This window comes from Lemur catta, chromosome 11, assembly GCF_020740605.2.
Source record: "Lemur catta isolate mLemCat1 chromosome 11, mLemCat1.pri, whole genome shotgun sequence".
Lineage (NCBI taxonomy): Eukaryota > Metazoa > Chordata > Mammalia > Primates > Lemuridae > Lemur > Lemur catta.
This window is the reverse complement of record NC_059138.1, coordinates 13,232,108-13,252,483: the sequence shown is the minus strand read 5'-3', so window position 1 is coordinate 13,252,483 and position 20,376 is coordinate 13,232,108. Positions and strand designations below refer to the sequence as shown.

At 44.2% G+C, this 20,376-nt stretch overlaps 1 protein-coding gene and 1 pseudogene across 1 annotated transcript in view; both read right to left on the bottom strand.

Moving 5' to 3' along the window:
* Positions 1-20,376, bottom strand: part of SVOPL (SVOP like) — a 64,275-nt gene that overhangs the window by 26,591 nt on the left and 17,308 nt on the right. The window contains exons 6-10 of the mRNA XM_045565322.1: positions 17,720-17,791; positions 12,422-12,546; positions 11,009-11,072; positions 5,967-6,092; positions 3,223-3,351 (exon numbers count right to left, since the gene is read on the bottom strand). Coding sequence (XP_045421278.1) covers positions 3,223-3,351; positions 5,967-6,092; positions 11,009-11,072; positions 12,422-12,546; positions 17,720-17,791 — 516 coding nt within the window. The remainder of the gene's footprint in view (positions 1-3,222; positions 3,352-5,966; positions 6,093-11,008; positions 11,073-12,421; positions 12,547-17,719; positions 17,792-20,376) is intronic.
* LOC123647867 lies at positions 15,042-15,107 on the bottom strand (annotated as a pseudogene).

Sequence of the window (20,376 nt, the reverse complement as noted above, 5' to 3'; positions counted from 1 at the left end):
CCACTGGACTTGATAACTCATGATCATACGGCTGTTCACGGTTCTGAGTTAATTGTATCTGTCGAGATTTTCTTTTTGTAACCACGTTTATTTTTTATACTATTGACAATCAAAATTTCATAGCCAGTTAAAGTTATGTCCTAGTCTCTATAAAGCATAATAGCATCCTTAATTTAATCGCAGTTGCCTAGCAACTCATTAGCTGGTACTGTAATAGTAGCTTCCCGAACTCTGAACCTACGAGAGCTTATTTCCAAAATTCAGAAAATAAAGCAGAATACTGGAATTATTCTTAATCCTTTGGAAGTAAGCTTGAGTTTCCTGTTCCACAATTAGGTTTTGAGATATGCTTGACAATTAGGGGAAACACGCCACAAAGCAAACTGAGAATACCTTACCAAAATATGATTGTGAGTAGGGGGAAGGTTTGGGGGATTAAATCCTCATGATTTTTGCCTTACTATTGAACACACGCTACCTCACACTTAAAATGCAAGCCAGGTGGCAGTGGGATTAAAGGCTTTGATCATCAGTGATGTCCTGGGAAACCCATCAGGAACACCCAGAGCAACCCCCTCTTGCCTGACATCACTTGTCCTACTGTGGTGGCATGATCCCAGAGAGAACGGTTTCGGTGGAGGGTGTCAGGAGGCCTGTTGCTGCTCTGACCCGTCTCAGACACAGCTGAGGGAAGGGCAGGCTTCCCCATGGCTGTGCCAGCTCCAGTAAGGCTGTGAACCAGCAGCTTTTCTCCCTATCTGTCAGTGTCCCTGCTTTGTACTCAGTCCCCCCCTTGGTGGTGATGCCTTCTCACTCTGCCAGATATCCAGTATCCTTGTATGCTGTCCTCTTCCTCCTATCAAAATTTGCACTAAGTCATGAATTTACAAATGGCTGATTGCTAAAGATCATGGGAGGCCTTGAACCCCAGGATGAGGATTCTCTGGGCTGCATCTAGTAGTGGGCATGGGGGAAAGGGGGAGTCACTGATGATTCCTGGGCAAATGGGGTGGTATGTGATGTTGAGAAATATTCATCTAACAGGGCATGGTGGCTCATGCCTGTAATCCCAGCACTTTGGGAGGCTGAGGTGAGAGGATCGTTTGAACCCAGGAGTTGGAGACCAGCCTGGGCAACATAGAGAGACCTCATCTCTACAAAAAATAAGAAAAATTAGCTGAGCATGGTGGGACGAGGCTGAGGTGGGAGAATTGTATTAGCCCAGGAGTTTGAGGTTGCAGTGAGCCTGCAACTCTAGCCTGGGTGACAGGACAAGACCCAGAACAAGGGCACGAAGCAAGGAGGTGGCTGTGTGAAAGAAAGAGATTGGATGTAAAAGATAGGAAAGATGTGAAAGCACCATGGGGCTTGGCAGCTGGTGGGATACAGTGGCTGGGATGGGCTGGAGTGAGCCAAAGGGGTCCCCACAGAGTGAGGCAAGCATTAAACAGGAGCTGGTTGGGGGTGCAAAGTGAAATAAGCCAGGCACAAATATCACTGATTCCACTTACATGCAATATCAAGAATAGGCAAATTCATAGAGACAGAAAGTAGAGTGCAGGGTACCAAGGGCTGGGGGGAGTTATTGCCTCGTGGGCACAGAGTTTCTGTTTGGGAGGTTGAAAAATTCTGGAAGCGGATAGTAGTGATGTACACACATTTCAAATGTATTTAATGTCACCGAATCGTATACTTAAAAATGGTTAAAATGGTCAATTTTATGTTATGTGTATTTTGCCACAATAGAAAGAAAGAAAAGACTAGAAAGAAGGAAACAAGGCTGGTTAGAGGAGGAAAATGAGGAGTTCTGTTTTAAACATGGTAAGTTTGCAATGTATATGCTTGTCAGTTTCAAGAATAAACATCCTGTGCAGAGAGAATTGACCAAAAAAATCTTACTCTTTGAAGTCTAATAAAAAATAGACAAATCTCTAGTAAGTTGGACCCAAAAAAAGGAGACAGGGCACAAATAAACAGTATTGAAAATAAAAAGGGCAAATACTTGCACTACATTTTTAAAACTTATAAGAACATTGGGAAAAATTTTATATCAATAAATTTGAAAATCTACGTGAATCAATTTTCTTTAAAAGAAATATATATCAAAAATGGATTCAATCAAAAGCAGACTATAACCAAAAATAAATTGAATCATAGTTTTAAAAAAACTCCTCTGCCCAGGATGTGGAGAAATTGGGCCCTCTCTACACTGTTGGTGGGAATATAAAGAGGTACAGCTGCTGTGGAAAATGATGTGGTGATGCCTCAAAAGTTAAAGAATCATATCCAGCAATTCCATGTCCGGGTACGTACCCAAAAGAATTGAAAGCAGGGTCTGTAAGAGATATCTGGTCATCTGGGTTCATAGCAGTGTTATTCACAATAGCTAAACAGTGGAAGCGACCCAAGTGCCCACGGACAGACGAACACATAAGCAAAATGTGGTCTATACACACAGTGGAATATTATTCAGCCTAAAAAAAGAAGAAAATTCTGACATATGCTACAACATGGATGAACCATAAGGATATTATCTTAGTGAAATTAACCAGCCACAAAAAGGCAAATACTGCATGATCTCACTTATATGAGGTACCTACAGTGGTCAGTTTTATGGACACAAAAAATAGAATGGTCACTTCTAGAGGGTGGGGGAGGAGGGATCAGAGGTTTTTTTTTTAATGGTATAGAATTTCAGTTTTGTAAGATGAAAAGAGTTCTGGAGATGGATGGTGGTTATGGTTGTACAACACTGTAAATGTACTCAATGTCACCAAACTGTACACTGAAAAATTATTCAGATGGTAAATTTTATGTATATTTTACCACAATAAAAATGGCTTTATTTCTTAAGAAAAAAACCCTCTGCTCAACAGTGTGTAGCTCTCCTCCAACCACCCTCCCCTAAAATAGGTATCAGGTCAAACTGATTTATAGGCAAATTTTTACCAAACATTCAAGGAGATTAATTCCTATCTTATATCAACTATCTCAGAGATGTGAAAAAATCATATAATGAGGTTTATAAAAATAAGACACAGCCAGTATAAGAAAATAAAATTAAAAACAATCTCTCACCTATACACAACGATGCCAAATCATGTGATTAGCTCTGCAAGGTAGGTGTATTGCTCCCATTTCATTGATGAGAAAAATGCAGATGAGTCACTTACCAAGGTCCCAGGGCTCAGAGTGGGGCTGAATGGCAGAGTCTGCACTCACCAGGATGGGCTCCACCAGCGTCCCCTCCGGCATGGCCGAACGGTTCATCCTGGCGATGCTCTCCAGAGTCGCCAGGGCAGCCTGAGTGTTCCCGGTGGAGACATTGAACCGAGCAGATTCAGGGATAAACTGGGCACAGATTACAAAGACATCAGAGTGGCGACTGCTGTAGAGCCAGGGGTATGGCTGTTACTGCTCTGGCTACTCTACTCTCCCAAGATAGGAAAAGTATGAGCCAGCTCAAAGGCGTACAGCACAGCAGGCATTCTGCTGAATTCAAGGTCCATCTGGAACAAAAAAGGTCTTGTTCCCCTTATCATAGTCCCGCCTGGGATGACAACGAGCTGATACCGAGCTTTGCACCAGTAGGGCCGACCTCGTTGTTAACAAAATGAAATTCTTACGTCCAACTGGTAAATACCTGCTGCCCCAGCTCCCCAACCCCAGCTCCTCCCCAGGAGGCCCAGGACCTCCCCACCATGCAACAGCCTAAAGGGGGACACTAGCAGGGAGCTCCAGGCCTCACGTGGTGGAAGAATCAGTCCTGACTGTCGAGGCCCTCAACCCACTGACAGTTGAGTATTTCAGACATCACATGCAGAAAGCAGTATGGACTTCCGCTAAAGCCCGAGAATCAACTTGGACCTCTCCTATCTCTCATGCCTCGTCCAATCAAGGCTGTCGGTTCTTTCTCAGAAAAGCATCTCCCTGCCCTGCATTCCCGTGGCCAGGGGGCAATTCAGGTCCCCCCACCGGGATTATTCTGCCACCTGTAACTGATGTTCCAGCCTCTTCCCTATTTCCTCACATGCAGCCTCCACACAGCTCCCAGTACGTAGTCCCTTCCACAGTGAGAAGTCCCCTCCTTAAATACCTCCACAATACCCTCCTTAAACACAGCTCCCTTCTAAATACCTCCAGCGACCCTCGTCTTCCAAGCCTGCCTCCTACCAGCACCCCTCCCCTTCCAGCCAGCCCCCGAAACATGTTCTGCACTTTCACATCTTCATGACTGGCCTGCCCAAACGCGCTTCCCACCCTCTCTGGCCAGCCAAAGGCCATCTGTTCCATTCTGCAAGGCCCAAATCCAACAGCACCGCCCCACTGGAATAAATCACTCGCACCCCTGAGCATCCACAGAGCTTTAGCTCTTACAGCACTTACTCCAGTCTAGTTAGTACTATGCTTTGCATTTATCTCTCTCTCTCTTGCTGATTGCCTAGGAGCTTCTGGATAGTAAAAACTGTGTCTTAGGCATCTTTTTAAACCTTGGAATGTAGTATTGAGCCTGGTACATACTCAATGTGAATTAAATGGGAAGATCAAGAGTCAAAATAGTAATTTTTTAAAAAGTAATAATATAGCCCAATAGCTAACACACATTGAGCACTGATGATGTTCCAGGCACTAAATGAAGAGAGTTTGACATGGTATCTTACTTAATCCTTGCAACAGTCCCATGAGATATGCACTACTCATTAGGCATGAAGGGCTAGGCTGACTTGTCCAGGACGATGCAGCCAGGACTCTGGTCCAGAAAGTCCGGCTCCAGAGCCAAGAGGCCACGCTGCCTCCCTAGAGGCAAATCTAGGGCTGAAACCAAGGGTGAAGTTTAAATGTTGGAATTCATTTAGATTTAAGAAAATACATCAATTACACAACTATAGGTTTCAGGTTCTAAGCTTGGAAACAACTCACGTAGATCAGATCTTAAGGTTGTAGTTTATCCTAAGCCCAGAAGAATCCAACAGTGAGATACACCTGGCTGGGAAGCAGCAAGTCTTAGGCTACACATCAAGAGAAGTGGATGTTCTGCTCCCAGGAGGCAACAGGCCGGCTAAGCCACTGGTCCCAGAGCACCTGGGGGCCTGGCTGCGACTCTGAGCAACAGTTCACTGCATAGAAGACACCAGCCAACCTTGGCTTGCTCAGAAGAAAACGGGCAGGGCTCTGGGACCAAATGTCTTGAAAAAGACTCGAAGGTAATGACCTTGCTTCGTTTAGATAAAGAAAGGCTTGGTGGGACACAGATTCTTAAATGTTTAAAGGGATGTCATGGTGAGAAGAGCGATGTCTGGTTTTCCAGAGGAGTAGTAGGACTTGCAAGTAAATTTCTAAGGAGAAAAATCCTGCTCAACCTAAGACCTTCCTGACAAGCTGTGCTGCCCGGAGATGGGATACACTGTAGAAGTCTGTAGAGAGTCACATGCCTGCAGCTGGGCGTGTTCCGGCCGAGACCTGCTGCTACAGGGATGCCTGCATGGGTTGAGGTTCAGAATAAATGACCACCAAGGACACTTATGAATTCTGAAATTCTTTGATTCCATAGGGTAGTGACACAAAGGAAACAGAGCCCTGGCTCCACTGAGTCGCCAATCCTGTCTTGGTCGACAAGTAGAATCCTACTAGAAACCAAGGAAGATGATGATTCTGCAGGGGGGCAGCTTGCAGACGAGTGGGTGAGCAGGAGACCAGCCAGCAGGACCGTGGCGGCCTGAGAACATATCAGCGGCATCTAACGGTGAGTGCTGAAGGTTAGGGGGGCGTCAGCACCAACAGGGCCCAGTCGTCAGAGAAAACCCCCAAGTAAGGGGCGATGGGACAGGCTGAGGGAGGCGAGGGCTGCAAGCGTGTTGAGACGGACTTTCCGATAAAGGGGTGGACGTGAGAAAGAATCTGTGGGGCAAAAAGGCCACATGGCCGGCAGGTGGGCAGGACGGGAGGAGCCGGGAGTGCTCACTCACCTTGAAGGCCACGATGAGGAGGATGCCCGGAATGGAGGCCACGCGGATGAGCCAGCGCCACCCGATGCTGGGGACGACCACGGAGGCCAGGCCGATGATGAGCAGGGAGCCAGCCAGCCAGAACACCTGGCAGGGCGGAGGGACGGTTAGCGAGCAGCGCTTCCGCTCTGGGGAGCCGCCTCGCCCCGCGCTCTGCCCGGGTAAGAAGGCCAGATGGAAGCAGCGGACTGAGGAGCAGACAGTCGGGCCCCTCCCGGCACCGCCAAGGCGCTGGCCAAGTCTCTGTCTGTTTGCTGTCTGCCAGTGGGAGACGCAGCCGGAGAGACGGTCAGTCCCTATCACCGAGCTAACACATCCGGGACCCTATGAAGTCTCAGAAATTGACTTTTTTAAATACATTCACCGGATCATGACTTAAAAGGCACAAAGGAGACAATTGTGAAAATGTTCTTTTCTAGTTCTCTGGTTTCTCTTCTCAGAAGGAACCAGTATTGCCAGTTTCTTTTGGATCCTTCCAGAGCTGCTCTAAGCATATATACAAGCTAACAAGAATATGTTTCGGTTTTCTCTTTTTTTCATGAATGGTTCCCACAGTACACATGTTGCTCCACATTTTGTTTTTTATACTTGGAGTATATATATTGAAGATCATTTTACATCAGCAAATAACACGGAGCCCACTATGGCCCGTTGGTCGGGATGAGAACAACCCTGAGCCTTAGCCTGAGTATTATTCACCTGCCTGAAGGTGGGGACAACTCCATTCTACCTCACGGAGATGGAGAAAGAAAATGGACATTTTGGGGACACTAATTAAGAGGTAACTATTTTATCACTAAAGAATTCTATTACAAAAAAACAAATAAGATTATTTCAGAAACAGATCAGGGCATGATGCAGTGGCTTACGCCTGTAATCCCAGCATTCTGGGAGGATCATTTGAAGCCAGGAATTCAAGACCAGGCTGGGCAACATAGTGAGACCCCATGTCTACAAAAAATTAAAAAATTAGCCAGGCATGATGGTGTGTGCCTGTAGTCCCAGCACTTTGGGAGGCTGAGGAGGGAGGATCACTAGAACCCAGGAGTTCAAGGTTGCAGTGAGCTATGATGGTGCCACTGCATTCCAGCCTGGGAGACAGAGAGAAGCCACTGCATTAGACCAGGTAACAGGTGATGTGGCACTGAATACGATTTTAGTGAAATGATTTAAAGAGGGTTTTATTAAATTTTATTTTTATTGGATGCATTTTTGACACATACTAATTGTACAAAAACATTTTTTTGACTAATAGATTTGGAGATAAAGGTGACAGGGTTTGCGGGTGGACACGCGGATTGAGGGTCCAACAACAGGGGCTGAGTCAGCAGGGCTAGTGATCAAATAGGGATGAAGGGCAGGGAGCGACCAGGATGGCAGAGTTTGTGGCCTAGAAAACTGATGGGACAATGTTCACTATTAACTGACAGTGGAAACACAGAACTCAGAGGATTCAGGGGAAGATCAAGGGATTAGTTCTGAATATCTTGTATTTGTAAGACATTCAAGTGACCATGAGGTCACTGGCTACCTGGGTCTGAAGTTTAAGGAGGTGCTTTTAGTTGTGGATAAAGACTCAGGGTCACAGATACATAGATGCCTAAACCCATGGAGTAGCCTAGAAAATCCCTGAGGACCTGGAAAGGACAACTCGCAAAGAAGAGACATAAGCAGGAAGCGCGTCAAGGTGTGAGGGACGGGGACAAGAGAAATGCCGGTGGGTGAGCTTGAGCACGACCATGATCAGCAAATAACACCAACTGTAAAATCCAATCAGTAAGTGTTAAAAGTGTTTGCCTCCACCTCAAAGATCAGAAGAAGAGATCTGGGAGGGACATAGAGTTAGTATTCAGTGCTTGTTAGGTTTTTATTTTTGTCATTGCCTAAGTTTAGTAACAATAGCAACAAAATATTCTCCTACCACTTTATCTACTGCCAAACACATGATGCTTCAGTGGGAAGGGTCATCTTTTCCCCAGTCCTGAAAGGTCAGGGCTCTTGGATCATCACAGACGGTATAGGGCCCCTTCACCGACATGTCTTCTGGATTGAAAACCTCTAACTGATGGCCAGCAGGGGCCTGAGGAGGCCCTGGGGGTGCCTCAGTCCTCTCACCTGAGTAGACGGGACAGTGGGAGGTGGCAGTCATGGCACGTTCCCTCAGGCATGAGCCGATTCCGGACTTGCGAACACCAGAGCCTTGGAAGGGAGGAAGGGCACCCTAAGGGGGTAGGAGCTGGGACCCGCCACTGAAGACTCAGTGGGGAGGGAAAGTTCATCCCAGATGCATTCCTGGGCTTCTGCCATTCCCGTGAAACCAGTCACTGGAGTATTTCTGGTTACTGCATTCTAAATGGCACTGTTGGATGGCAGAGTCCTGGACTCAGAAAATCTTGGCATTGGACCTCTGACTTTGAGCATTCCCAGTGCTCGCTGGCTGGTGCCAAGTAACAGTCAGTGTATTAACCAGAGAACAACCAACCAGAAGAAAAAGTATGTACAGGCACACCTCATTCTGCTGTGCTTCACAGATATCGCAAGTTTTGGTTCCCCCAACACACACACACAGATTGAAGGTTTGTGGCAACCTTGCATGGAGCAAGTCTATTGGTGCCATTTTTTCCCCCAACAGTATGAGCTCATTTCCTGTCTGTGTCACGTTTTGGTAATTTTCACAATATTTCAAACTTTTTCATTATTATATCTGTTGTGGTGATCAGTGATCTTTGATATCACTATGGTAATTGTTTTCGGGCAGTACAAATGGCACCCACATAAAATGGCAAACTTAAAAATGATAAACGTGTGTGTTGTGACTGCTCCACCAACCAGCCATTCCCCTGTCCCTCTCCTTGGGCCTCCCTATACCCCGAGATCCAACAATATTGAAATTAGGCCAGTTAATAACCCTACCTTCTGTAGGTGAGGAAGCTACAGAAGAAAAGTTTGAAGTTAGCAGAGTTTGGTTCATGAAATTTAAGGGAAAAAGTCATCTCCATACATAAAATACAAGGTGAAGCAGCAAGTGCTGATGGAGAAGCTGCTGCAAGTTATCTAGATGATCCTGCTAGAATTATTGATGAAGGCGGCTACACTAGACAACAGCTTCTCAGTGTAGATGAAATAGCCTTCTACTGAAAGAAGATGCTTTACAGGACTTTCATAGCTAGAGGAGAAGTCAATGCCTGGTTTCAAAGCTTCAAAGGACAGGCTGACTCTCTTGATAGGGGCTAATGATGCAGCTCATGACTTTAAGTTGAAGCCAATGCTCATTGACCATCCTGAAAATCCTAGGGCCATTAAGAACAATGCTAAATCTACTCTGCCTGTGCTCTAGAAATAGGATAACAAAGGCTGGATGACAGCACGTCTGCTCACAGTATGGTTATGAAAGGGTGAAGAAAGAGGCTGACAAATCCAGTTTCTCAGAAAGAAACACTTAATAGGGACTTATGAACAGAAGCCCTGTCCCAGGCAGCTGCGAGATAAGAGGAGATGGTGGATCCCTGAGCCATTATCCCACTAGACCTAGAGTTACATACCATAGGGAAGGAATGTATAGGACAATTGGAATTGATTTCTGCAGAAAAGGCAAGAATGTTATGTGAATCTGCCTAAGGGTAGGACTTATGGTCATGGTTGTTTCGACCTAAGGGCAGGATTTAATGGTAAAGTAGAAATCTTAGTGGAATTCCTGAACAAGGGGCTAATTAGAAGCCAATACGGAGGACTGCATCCAAGACAGGGTTCTCTTAGCATCCACACTACTTGTGACTCATGGGAAGAAGTCAAAATATCTACATTAACAGGAGTTTGGAAGAAGCTGATTCCAGCCCTTGTGGATGACTTTGAGGGGCTCAAGACTTTGGTGGAGGAAGTGACTGCAGACATGGTGGAAAAAGCAAGAGAACTGGAATTAGAAGTGGAGGCTGAAGATGTGACTGAATTGCTACAATCTCATGATCAAACTTGAATGGATGAGGGGTCGCTTTTTTTTTTTTTTTTTTTGAGACAGACTATCGCTTTATTGCCCAGGCTAGAGCGAGCGCCGTGGCGTCAGCCTAGCTCACAGCAACCTCAAACTCCTGGGCTTAAGCGATCCTACTGCCTCAGCCTCCCGAGTAGCTGGGACTACAGGCATGCGCCACCACGCCCGGCTAATTTTTTTTATATATATATTTTAGTTGGCCAGATCATTTCTTTCTATTTTTAGTAGAGACGGGGTGTCGCTCTTGCTCAGGCTGGTCTTGAACTCCTGACCTCGAGCGATCCACCTGCCTCGGCCTCCCAGAGTGCTAGGATTACAGGCGTGAGCCACCGCACCCGGCCAAGAGTTGCTTCTTATGGATGAGCAAAGACAGTGGTTTCTTGAGATGGAATCTACTCCTGGTGAAGATGCTGTGAACTTTGTTGAGATGACAACAAAGGATTTACAAGATTCCGTAAACTTAGTTGATGAAGCAGTGGCAGGGTTGGGGAGGACTGACTCCAGTTTTGAAAGGAGTTCTACTGTGGGTAAAATGCTATCAAACAGCATCGCATGCACAGAGAACTCTTTCATAAAAGGAAGAGTCAATCAGTGTAGCAAACATTACTGTTGTCTTATTTGAAGAAGCTGTCACAGCCACCTAAATTTCAGCAACCACCACCCTGACCACTCAGCAGCCATCAACATCAAGGCAAGACCTTCCACCAGCAAAAGGATTATTACCCTCTGAAGGCTCAGATGATCATTAGCCTTTTTTACCAATAAAGTACGTTTACATTAAGGTATGTACCTTTTTCTAGACATAATGCTATTGCACAGTTACTAGACTACAGGATGGGGTAAACATAACTTTTGCATGTACCAGGAAACCAAAACATTCGTGTCACTTGCTTTGTGATTTTTTCTTTATTTCAGTGATCTGGAACCAAACCTGAAATATCTCTGAGGTATGCCTGTATGTACATAACATCCTATAGAATGCAGAAGACTCGGGAGAACTTTTGTTTTCCCTTACCTGAGACAAGGGTAGCATGTAGCCTCGATATTTTGTGGGCAAAAATTCAGTCTTTATGATTAGCCTGAAGGGAAAGAAGGAAAAATAATAATAGTTTTTATAAAACCAAATCTTTTTAAAAACAATCATAATTTTTTTAAAAAACAATCTTTTTAAAAACAATCATAATTCTTGTCACAGGAATAAAGAATTCAAAAACAGAGAAGTTTCTCATACATGAAAATATAATTGTTACGGCTAGTACACACACAAAGGAACAGTAAAAAGTAACCTTTCCAGCTGCTGCTCTGTTTACATTTTTACTCCCAAAGTTATTTTAAACCTTCTACCACTTAAGAGGTATTAGCCATATCGTTTCTTGCTAAGAGAAGCACTGACAAATGTTTGCCAAAGTGCGATTTTCTATTCTAAAACATACTTGGAAAATTAAAATACACCCAAGAGACAGTAAATAGTTTTCTCAACTAATGATGGCAGTCAAAGCGCAGGTTTCTAATTAAGTACACATTAATTTTGTGACTAGAAGAATGAATGGAATCATATTCCATCAGTTTCCTAATTGCTCTTCTTTGTTGCTCTTATTAGTCAGGGTTCAGGGTTTTTAACGTATTTATTGGCTGTTTTCTGAGGGATATTTTAAAATTCTACTTAGCTTCCACACCTGTAGGGCTCCAAGGCTCAAAGCTTAACTTGTGCCTCAGGGAAGAACAATTCTTTTCCTAACACACGAGCAGTAATTAGGTGCTTTGACATCTAATATATTTTAAGATAACTTGCTCCATGGCACCCAGGAGAGAATCACCTGGTCCTGTTAATTTAAGGGAGGCTCCCAAGGACCAGAACATTTAGCAGAACAACTTTCATACCCATGCACGATACCAGACAAGTGGCACCATGTCTGTTTCAATACAACCTACCCTGCTTGAAATTCACTTTGGCCCTGTCTTAAGTCATAGCGTCATGACACTTTGCAATGGTTATTCCTAATGTTAACAGGTGCTTATGGCCAAACTAAACTCTTCCAACAGATTCTCAAGAAACGAATCAATTGTGTTTCTACTGACACTTTTGTTACCTACCTAATATGGCACTTTTTCTTAGTATTTAGTCTAACAAAATATTATTCATCTAGAAAATAATGAGTAGCCTTAGGAATAAAAAAACTAACACACTCAGTCTAGCACTCTGCTAGGCTCACCATCGAGCATCATTTTGGGGAGCAAATTGCTCCAGTGGAGCAATAAATAAGCAGCCATCACTAACAAACAAACAAAAAGCTCAAAATGGATTAGCACAAGTGAAGCCTACAAATTCGCAATTTATCGATGCTGTTGGCCCACTAAGTGCAGCGTACGTGTAAGTTGCCACAAGGGAACGCATTTCTGTCTGGGGTCCGCTGGGTGAAATCTTTACCCTTGCGCGTGGCCGGACACACCACAGCCCACCATCATCCGCAGGAAGACAAACCAGATGTATGAGGGAGCGAAAGAGGTCAGCAGGGAGAAATAGGCTCCCCACAGGAACGAGATCAGCAAGATCTGAAGCAACAGAAGAGGATTTGTTAATGGACCTGCCTCAGTGAGGGAAGGGAGAAAACCTACCCTCTGAAGGTGATTCTTACCTTCCATCCAGATGTTTGCTTCTGCGAGAAGCTAGTCTATCGCAAGCTCATTGGTGTCTCACAATCAAACAATACAACCCACGCCATCCTACTGTCTCAAAGCCCAGACATGCCATGTTTGGACCATTCTTTAAAACCACCCTACTGTGCCCACCCTCCCAGGTGGCAGGGACCAAAACTTGTACCTCAGGGAGCACAAACACGCCCTGCCCACTCTCAAGGCTGTTAGGACTATAATAATGCACTATGTTGCAATAAGTACGAGAAGAAAATTTAAGGTATTTGCTTTTTCTCCAATTATAAGAACCATATAAGTTCATAGTAGATAAAAAAGAAGAAAAAAAAAAAGAAAAAAATTGAAATCACCCCGACTGTCCAACCCAGAGAAAATATCATTGACATTTTTTTGTATGTGTGACACAGGGTCTTGCTCTGTGGCACAGGCTAGAGTGCAGTGGCGTCATCATAGCTCACAGCAACCTCAAACTCCTGCCTCAGCCTCCCGAGTAGCTGGGACTACAGGACTTTCTGTGCCACCATAGCCAGCAAGTTTTAAAATTTTTTTTTATAGAGATTGCTCTCTACCTCCTGGCCTCAATGATCCTCCAGCCTCAGCCTCCCAACGTGCTAGGATTACAGGTATGAGCCACCACATCCAGTGGGAAAACAACTTTTCAATGGCTGTAAAATATTCTAGTGGGAAAATGTACTTTAATACACGTAATATAATACATAAACCCTTCCCCTATTGTTGAATGCTGAGGTTATTTCAAATCTTCTCATTATTAAAATAAGCTATGATGATGTCCATGCATAAATTGTTACATCTTCTCTTTTAACCTCAGTAAACTAGATTTCTGGAGAACAAATTGTCAGGTTAGCAGAATAGTTTCAAGGTTCTTGATTCATACTGCCAAGCTGATAGTCAGAAAAATTATACCAATAGGGCATAATGATATAATATTATATACATATAATAATGATATAATACAAATAAGATATAATGAGGCTGTCTATATACTTGCAAGGCATGAAAATGTCTGTTTCTGCAGTGCAGGATTTTTTGAAAAAAGAAAATTTCCTTATGGATTTGATGTTTGATATGGATTTGATAAGGAGAAAGTTGTATCTCGCCATGAAATCTTGTTTTTGATAACTCCTGTGCTTTAATGTTTTTTCAAGGTTTCTTGACCATTTGCTTTTCTTCTTTTTATAAGATGTCTTTTTGTGCACTTTTTCTTTTGAGACACTTGTGTTCTCATCCTAATTTGCAGGCAGCTATGATATTTGTTTTATGTGCTTTAAAGCATACATCCAATTCTATTAATGTTTTCCTTTGAGGTTTCTCTTTGTGTTTATGTTTATAGAGGCCTTCGTCACCAGAAATCAAACAAGAACAAGAGAGACCTGGGTTTGTAATCAGAAGACATAATTTACGTTTTGATGTTTTATCTTAGTAGGTGTCTGACCTTGAGCAAGTAGCTTAGTTTCAAAGCTATACCAAAGTTAAGTAATGTGTAGCTGCTTATGTTTATACCTGCAAATTCCCTTTCTAGTGTTTTAACTATGCACATCCATCAGCTTGGGAAAGTGAAGTGGCTCAGAGCAGTCTGAGGAATGTGAGCTATGGAAATTTATCAGGCCCAGGGAGACGTGAGCACGAGACTTCAGTCACGTTCCCTGCACTCATGCCTGGGGGTAATTGTTTAAAGGCACTTTGTTTTTTTTTTCTTTCCTTCCCTGTAGTTTCCAGACTAGCTCACAAATTATCCAAAATGTTACCCCAAGTTGCACAATGTGACCCTCACCATTTGTCTTTATGTTGCTGGAATTTGTGATATAAAGAACAACGTATAGCCAGTCGGTAGCTTCAGCTACCTTAATGAACCAATGTGGGTTCTTGGTCAACAACTTAGGAACTGCCCCCAGACTTCTTGCCCCCCGCACCCCCTTAAAAGACCCACTTGTAACCGCTCCTACTTGGAGCATATATTCAGGGCAACTTGAATCTATGACTCCTGGGCTGCTGTCCTCAACCTTGGCCCAAATAACTCACTGCTTCTGTTAAATTTTGCCTCAGTTTATTCCTTTAGATCAAGATTTACCGTTTGAAAAACAAGCCCAGATGAAATCACCCACCTTCCTTTCAGTTTAGGTCTAGATTTTATTTGGGCTTCTTTTTCAAACTCTCTCTTCCCTTTAAGAGTGAGGGCCTCTGTTTCAGTCTCTGGACAGGAGATTCAGGCAAAGGGATCCGCGGAGAACTTCTACCTTCTCCGTGGTTGCCTCATGGCAGGAGGTTTGGGTTACGGAACTGGCAGTCAGTCTAGCACTGGTGGTTTTATTTTTTTTGGGCTTACATAGCCTACTTTTAAAATTGCAGCTGTTTACTATTGCTTGTAATTTGGAGGTGGGGGCCAGCCCTCTGGTGAGGACCAGAAAACCTAGTAGACAAATTCTGAAAGACCTGTAATGCTTAGTGCATGTAATTTGGACTTATCTTTTCATTTGTGACCAGTTCCTGCCACCTTCCAACCAAAAGGTACATGAGGGTGTCTGGAAGTTAAGAGACACTTGCTCCCTCCAAACCTGGTTGGGTGCTCTAGGGGACTAGAGGCTTCACATTTGTTCATGATGCGTAGCCGTCTCATCAGGCCTCCCTGCAAGAAGAACATTTGCAGGGACTTTTGGCTAAGCCAGAAGGTGCACAGAAGGGTTTGGTACCCAGCACCGTAACAGTCTGCCGATATAAGATGATCAGAGATTCTGAGGCATGTAAAAGAGCAATTTGTGGCTCACTGTTGACTGAGGAGTGACACTCATATAGCAGCATACTCCAACCTGATACACTGTCCCAGCCTTGGTCATTTTTGAAAAGGAATTTCTAAAATCATGGAAAACTACTTGTCAAAAACTGAACTTGCATTTAAGGGACAACCCACCTTGGAAACACCAGCTGGATGTGTAGGTATTATAACACCTACAGAACGTACCTTGCAAATACCTAAGTAAATGGACTGACATGACTCAGGGTGACCTCAAATCACAATGGCCAAAATGGGGGTCTTCTGGAGTTCCTAAATTAATATGTTTGTGTGCAGAATTGGAGGAAAAAACCCAGGTTTTAGAACCAGACAAATTGAATGGGAGGCCTACTTTCAATGGTATCTAGAAGCTTCTAAGAGAGGTACAGGAAAAACTGCTTACCTCTAGGAGGTAAACAAAATTGTCAGAGACTATTTTAGAGCTAAAGAAAACCTTGGAAACCTCTTCTTTCCTCTGCTCCTCTGTGGCCTTTCTAACACCTTTATGTCCACTTTAGTCCAACCTTCCACGTCCTGATGTATGAACTTCTTCCACCCCCTCCTCAGCCATGGGAGAAGGAAAATCAATCACTCAGTAAATAAAGTCACAGAGCACCCTTCTAACTGCCCCTTTCAGAGTAAAACCAGTAACAGGAAGGGGAGAACCAGCATTCATATATAATCGTGGACCAAAACTGAACTTAAAAATATTGTAAAGGATTTTCCAGACCCAACTAAAAACCACCTAGGACTTACAAAGGAATTTGAATGTCTGAACTTATGACCCCAGATATTCTCACCTCTATCAGAGAATCCACACTGGTATATGAATGGCTAAAAAAGGCAAATTGAAATAATGCTTTAGAAGCTTTTAATAAAAATAGTATGGAAGACCAAGAGTGAATTTGCAACTTTGCAAAAGTGCTTCATAATGTTATACCACAAATATTTCCAAAAACTATTTATCAGAAGATCCAACAATGTAAACAAAGACCAGATAAACCTGCCCTCAATTATTTTGAATAGTTTGAAAAAAAACTTCCAAACAATATTCCAGTATGGCAGATGTGAGTCTTCAAAATCATCCAGTGATACCCTTTTAAACTCTACCTTCCTCAAGGGACCAGATGAAGACCTAGTCACATTAGTTAAGAGACACCAAATTAACTTTAGGGCAACAATCGGACTCATGAACTTGTCAATGGGGCCCATGGGGTCTCTAAAACTCTCCAAAAGAAAGAAAAATAAGGCCTCTAAAGTCATGAGCTTGCAGCTCCAATCGCTGAAAAGCCAGATCAAACCATTTAAGAGGGAAACAACCTCAAACGACCAAAGAGGAGTCTGCTTCTATTGCAAAAACACAAGATCACCTTTAAAAAGATCTCGAAAAGCATCAACAGCAACAAGAGAGGAAAACCACCCAGGAGAGATAGGGCTGCCCCGAGGAATAAAACCAGCCTTTTCCATTTCTCCTTACTGACACTTCCCCTAGGCGGATGTGTTGATAACCGGGGAACAGACTCATGCTCTCATTGACCGCAGAGCCACCCTTTCTGTTCTCAACCCCACTACGCTAAACCACCCCTTCCTCCGAGTAATGAAACCATTCAAATGGTGGGGTGCACAACCAGTCCATGGGTGTTCAGAAGTCCCAACCTTTAAATTTTCAAGTACAGCCACTTTGCAGTGCCTAGTCCTTTTTGCTGTTCCTTCAAGTCCTAAACAGCTTCTTGGTAGAGACATCTAGAGCTGAATACATGCATCTCCCTTTCTCAAACTCCATATCCAGACTGCAGGGGACCAGGTGTGGCGACAGGTACCTTGGGAAGGGACGAGAGATCAAGACACAAGCCTGGGCCAGGCGCGGTGGCTGACACCTGTAATCTTAGCACTCTGGGAGGCCGAGGAGGGAGGATTACTTGAGGTCAGGAGTTCAAGACCAGCCTGAGCAATAGCAAGAACTTGTCTCTACTAAAAATACAAAAATTAGCCAGGTATTGTGGTGTGCACCTGTAGTCCCAGCCCCTGTTGTGGCTGAGGCAAAAAGATAGCTCAAGCCCAGGAGTTTGAGGTTGCAGTGAACTCTGATGATGCCACTACACTCTACCCAGGGTGACAGAACAAGACTCTGTCTCAAAAAAGAAAAAAAAAAAGACACGAGCCTGTCAAGGAAGGAAATCGCTGCATGTTCTATTTATCGGTATTGATAGGGAAATGCCCACTAATGAGAAACAGTAGTAAGAATGCCACAGAAAATTCCAAGTTGTACTGCGGGGCCCGACCTACCTTCCAACGGCCGTATCTGTCAGCCAGGAGACCAAAGAGGATGCTGGAAACCATGTAGCCAAAAAACACCATCTGCAGGTGGGAGCGAGACAAAGTGGTTCTCTCAGAGTTTTCGGAAGATGTTAATTTACTGCATTAACCATTCATCCATCTTCACTAACAGTAGATTGGAAATACATGAGGGGTAAAAGTTAAAGAACTTTGTAAAGAGTTGCACGAAGCCCTTGCCCCTGGCAGGTGTTCATGCTTGTTCGATGATCCCACACCTTGAAGACCCTGCCACCAGGTGGAAACAAGTGTCCTCAGAACAGGTAACCTCCTTCCTCCGAACCCAGGGGATGGCTTCGACTCCACTCAGGTGTGTAATTGTGAATTTCCATCATAATTTTTAAAAATTTCTATTCCTTCATGCGCTGCCTTATTCCCTAGGCAAGCTGAGGCGACCAGGAGCAGTCTTCATGTTGTTATGAGTAAACAAACTTTAAACACCAAAACCAATCGTGCACTTAAAAAGCTCTTCAAAACACACATAAATGCTAAGATAAACCTACTTTTTTCCCCTTGTTTGCACAATGGCTTGTCCTCGCCTGAAATAGTTCAGGGACCTGGGATTTGATACCAGCATTTCAATTCAGCCTGAGATGTCAGCTCATGTCTCTGCCTTTAGGCTACTTATTTTTCTGCCTTCAAGCAGCTCCACTGCCTTTCCTCTTCGGCAAGAGCCCTGACTGATCGCCTCCAGGGTAATCAAAGGAAAGCTGTTAACTTGTATTTCTAGGTTAAAAAGAAAAAGCAGAAAAGCTGTTTCTCTCCGCCTGCTTGCTTTGCTTTCTCTTTTTCTTTCTTCTTTACTCTTCATAAGCAAGACTCGAATGCATTTCTTCCACGAGGAACTATAAAAAACCATCATATATTCTTGAACAGGAGCTATGATTTTGCCCTGTGTACTGTATTTCTAGGACAGAAGCCTTGACTCAAAGCCTACGTTAGCCCGTGAAGCTGTCGTCACAGGGTTAGAAAGAATTCCATGGCGGGTTCTGGACAGCAATATAGTTATAATTAAGCATTAATCAGGCTGCACTTTGGCTCAGTTCCTGCAGCTGCTTACTAACCGAAAGCCATGGAACACTGCATACTAACCCCATTTTTCTCATAGACTGGATCCCTGACGTTAGAATCATAAGGCTTTTGTTGATAAATTAAGATGTTTTTCAGATCCTGAATTCCAGCTGAACAGCTGATGCCAACCAGTTTGAAGACCCGCACGGAGGAACTGACCAGCGACTCCGCCCTGCACCCTTTCTGCGATCAACCATCTCCGCACCTCGGCCCACTGCTCAGCCAAACCCCTTCAAGTCCCAAGCCCCAAACTCCTCTGGGAGGTGGCTTTGAGGTTATCTCCCGTTTCCTTGTTTGGCTGCCTTGTGATTAAACCTCTTTCTCTGCTGCAACTCAGCATCTCCGTGTACTGACTTGCTGTGCGTTGGGCAATGAACCTGGTACGGTCACACCCAAAGCTTATAACTCTGATTCTGTAACCCTGTTTGGGAGAGTTCAGAGATAAAACTCCCTCCCTGTCCTCCCCTTTCTTTCTGCCTCTCTCCCTCTCTGCCACCCCCTCACTCTGCCATCCCCTTTTCCTTCCTCCCTTTGGTGGGTCTGCTCTTTTCTGCAGGTGCCTATCCTTAGTGTGAAAATGACTCTTCTCTTTCTGATTTAAGCACCACGTGAAGTTTTATTTCTTTAGCATTAACTCTCTTATATGCAAAACACAATGGACATAATACACCCACATCCTTTAGATTTTCAGTTAACAACTGCTCAAGCCAGGTTATTATGGGAAATGTGGAGTTGGGGTTAGGGGCTGTGAAGCCCGGGAAACTGTTGCTCATCAGCCTCGTAGCAAGATTGTTGCCAGTGAGCCCAGGGGACAGATGCCCGAGTCAGATGGGACTCAGTCAGGCCCAGGAATGACAGACTAAAAAACCGGAGAATGGAAGGAACACAGAGCAGGAAGCAGTCACTCTGTGGGTGAGTTTAGTTACTTAGAGAAAAGCCTTCTGAGCTTTGATCCACCTAACAAGGGAACACGTGCAACTGCTATTAAGGAGCCTCTTTAGGCACCATTAGGACACAAATGCAACCAATGAAAGGTGAGCTGTCATTGCATCATATAATTTTGTAGAAGTGGCAGATGCAAATGCCACACACCTGGATCTCCGACATTCTCGGGAAATAAGACGTCCATACCTACAACCAACTGGGTGCAGAGAAGTTACAATTAAAGTTTCAGCCATGACCCTAAAGATACAGGGATTGGCAACTAATGCTTTTGTGAAAGTTGTCAGAATCAAAATGGAGTCACTTACACCAAAACCCCAACAAAATGGAATGGAGAGGCCACAAAGGTGGGGCTCTCGTGCACATGTGCCCATGACAAAAAGCATTACAAGGACGCTTTGAAAACCACAGTCTTGCACAAAGAAAACCTCTGTGGGGCTGGGTGCAGTGGTGCACACCTATAGTTTTAGCTACTCAGGAGGCTCAGGCAGGAGGATCACTTGAGCCCAAGAGTTTGAGGCTGCAGTGAGCTGTGATTGTGCCACCGCACTCCAACCTGGGTGACAGAGTGAGACCCTGTCTCTAAAAAAGTAAGT